The 3,251-nt window shown below is 31.2% G+C and overlaps 1 protein-coding gene across 1 annotated transcript; it reads left to right on the top strand.

Moving 5' to 3' along the window:
* Nucleotides 1-1,205: 1,205 nt before the first annotated feature.
* LOC111629061 (beta-toxin CsE3) lies at nt 1,206-2,509 on the top strand. Its single transcript, XM_023372929.1, has 2 exons — nt 1,206-1,254; nt 2,204-2,509. Exons 1-2 carry the CDS (start codon nt 1,212-1,214, stop codon nt 2,422-2,424), a joined length of 264 nt encoding a protein of 87 aa, XP_023228697.1. The 5' UTR covers nt 1,206-1,211; the 3' UTR covers nt 2,425-2,509.
* Nucleotides 2,510-3,251: the final 742 nt, after the last annotated feature.

The raw sequence follows: 3,251 nt of genomic DNA, 5'->3' as shown, positions 1-3,251 counted from the left end.
TGAAACTTTTATTACAGAGAGTATATAGTTGTATAAAGAACACTTTTTATGAATCCGGCAAAGAGAATTTTCCAGCACGTAAATATTTTAAGTTTAATAATATCATTTCCCTTTTGTTTATCACTGATGGCACCGAAATTTTCGGAAAAAATAACTAAAATGCTTATGTAAAAGTGTAGTTTAAGTGACATTCTTCAATTCATTGTACTGTACTTTTCAAGTAATCCTCCTACAAGTTTTTCATTGTTTCTATTTTTCTGTTGCTTAAAAACTTTTACAACTTTTTTAAAAAACGTACATGCACTTTGTTTATCGTCACTCAATTTTTGACCAAATTGAAAATCTTGTATTAATTTTCTGATCTAATGTTCAACAAATATTCCTTTTTTCATTAAGCTTAGCGTCACTTGGGTTTGAAAAATATCTGTGTAATCCGACTCCGACTCCATTTAAAACACCAAAACTCCACGACTGCGACTCCGACTCCGACTCCACAGCTATGGATTTTACTAACAAGTCATTTTTATATTATTAATTATTACAAAGAGACATAATTTTCCAAAATATTGCAAATGTTAATCAAAAATAAAAATTTACATTAAGTTCGTCTTTACTCCAGATATATATTTAACATATGACCCCTCTCTTGCTCTGTATTATCCTGATGAATCAATAATTCGACTTATTTTCATTTATTCTACATAAACTGCAACACTTAATAGAGAAGTTTGAAGTTTTCAAGTATCTTTGTCGATAATTACGTGAAATATTTCACGTATGCAGACTTTAGAAAAATCCTTGACAAAAGATAAGTTAATGGTGTCGATCAAACGAGAAAATCACCAGATATTATTACATGCCTCTAAACATGAAATATCTAAATGAACGTGAAGTGTTCCAAGAACTTGTTCGACTAAAAGTATAATAAGTGACTTTAATTTTAAAAAAATTAATGACATTTCTGTATTCATTTATATATCATATAAACATTTCTGTCTCGGTACGAATTTAATTTATTCTGCAAATAGAGAAAGTTGAAAATGTGACCTCTCTGTTTAATAGCTTATTAATGTTGTTATAATTGGTGGAAACAGATGGATCGAATATGCAGAATCCACGTGCACGTGTTGTACCTGTTCGCACTGGATGTGTATAAATATCGACTTCTGCTCGTGGTAACTCATTCTAAACTCGTTTAGATACCATCGAAGATGAACTCGTTGTTGATCATCGCTGCTTGTTTGGCCCTGGTCGGTGAGTATGAACTTATAATTGATGACATTGGTTGTTAATTTTTTAAATGGCATCATTTGTTAAAAAGTTATGAAATTCGCGTTATATTTGTTACATTATATTGTATCTTTTGTGACATGAAAACACTCGCAGATGATAGCTTGTTTTTTCATATATGACTTAAATCGAAATTTATATTTACAGAAATATTTCGTTGAAAAATTATAAAACTTCGAATAAACTCATCATAGTGTTTCCAAAATTAGAACGATTTGTATTAAATTGATCGAAATGCCATAAATTCTATTAAAGTTGAATTATTTATGTATTATGAGATCTGCACTAGATTCGTGGATGGCAATGCAACACAATGCAATCTGCCAAGAAAGTATTCCTGTCAGGGGGATATTCTTCGAGTCACTAATCTCCATTATTTTAATATATATTCTCTACTACTCTACTACTTTAATCTCTTATTTAAGAGTTAGAACTGTAAAGTAAATCAGTTTAATGGTGTTTCTACTTGACCAGTGATGGTCTTTTTATTTAAGTATGAATATGTTGACCTGTCTAAATGAGTGGCAATTATTATAGTTTAGTAATTCCTATTTGATTTATAGAATTCTCTAACCATTTGCAGTCAATCTAGCCGTTGACTTGAGACAAGTGAGTTAATAGAATAACATCATAAATTCACATTTACAAGAAATTGCATCGTCAAGATTTTCATTATAATGTCGTTTTCCTGGCTCGATAAGTCGCTGATAGGAAGTGACACATCATCTCGCTAGTGTTTAAAATAGCATATTTATAATCAGGACTGTTTTCAGTTTTTATACTTCATGTGGCAGAATAATAATGTAATTTTTTGTCACATTTGAGTGCAAGGCATTAAATATTTTAATTTTATTTTATTAATTAGTATTATTTCTTACGGTTGAAGAAGACTATTTTTTTGTATTTGTTGCAGGAACAGTCTGGGCAAAGGAAGGTTATATTGTGAACTATCACACGGGCTGCAAATACGAATGCTTTAAATTGGGAGACAACGATTATTGCCTGAGGGAATGCAAATTGAGATACGGAAAAGGTAGTGGCGGCTATTGCTACGCTTTTGGGTGCTGGTGCACACACTTGTACGAACAAGCAGTGGTTTGGCCCCTTCCTAAGAAAAAATGCAACGGAAAATAATGGCAACGACTTTTTATTGTCCACCAACAGAAATAATGTAACGCTTCTTAATTTCAATTAAATGAAATAAAGTGTTATACCTGCATCTAAAATAGCTTTATTATGTGATATACAGTTTACAGAATACACAAATATTATGAATATATTTCGCACGAAATCATTTAACTTTTAATTATAAAAAATAATACCTTATGTTTATTCTTCTATTAATGAATCTAGCGAACTTGATCCGAAAGACAGACAGGACCCAATTAACTCGTTTATTAATCCAAATTTAGATTAATAAAAATCTCTTAAATACAAATGTGAGAGATTAGCCGGGAATACGGAGTTAGTAAAACCCATTTACTTCATCAACTGTTTTGTCAGCCCCTATCTATAGACAGCTCTCTAAGCGGCCTGCACAGTGTACAAAACTGATTCATCAGCAAGTCGACCGTGTAAAGAAAGTTTAACATCCTTTTTCTCGGAAACTGACTGGTGTCACATCCTTTCTTTGACTAAAACGTTATCCGATGTTGAATTTTTCTCTGTTGCGTGTCGCTGCGCGTTTAATTTTCGTCGATGTTAAGCCTAACAAACAGAATTGTATCGTTAAAAATTATTTTTTTATTTTGTACAAACAAAATAAATAATTGAAAAATATAAAAACAATAAAAAATTATACTTCAGAAGTTAATTTAGTATCAAAAACGTAAAATATTTCAGTAGCCGAAGACATAACCAAAGATTTCAGCGCCACAGCACTGGCGAAAATTTAAATTTGCCGACTGGAATTTTTCGGATAATTGACTTTCGGATAATCGACGCTCTACTGTATTTAGTTA

This window comes from Centruroides sculpturatus, unplaced genomic scaffold (genome assembly GCF_000671375.1).
Source record: "Centruroides sculpturatus isolate CEXI.00-Female unplaced genomic scaffold, Cexi_2.0 scaffold523, whole genome shotgun sequence".
NCBI lineage: Eukaryota > Metazoa > Arthropoda > Arachnida > Scorpiones > Buthidae > Centruroides > Centruroides sculpturatus.
Note: the sequence above shows the minus strand (reverse complement) of the source record. Positions and strands in the feature narration are given on the sequence as shown.

What these genes read in the sequence shown, in the direction of transcription:
- LOC111629061 (XM_023372929.1), top strand. Translation starts at nt 1,212, where the DNA reads ATGAACTCGTTGTTGATCATCGCTGCTTGTTTGGCCCTGGTCG. An exon ending in TGCTTGTTTGGCCCTGGTCG is followed by an intron (nt 1,255 to 2,203) that starts GTGAGTATGAAC and finishes TATTTGTTGCAG; the next exon opens with GAACAGTCTGGGCAAAGGAA.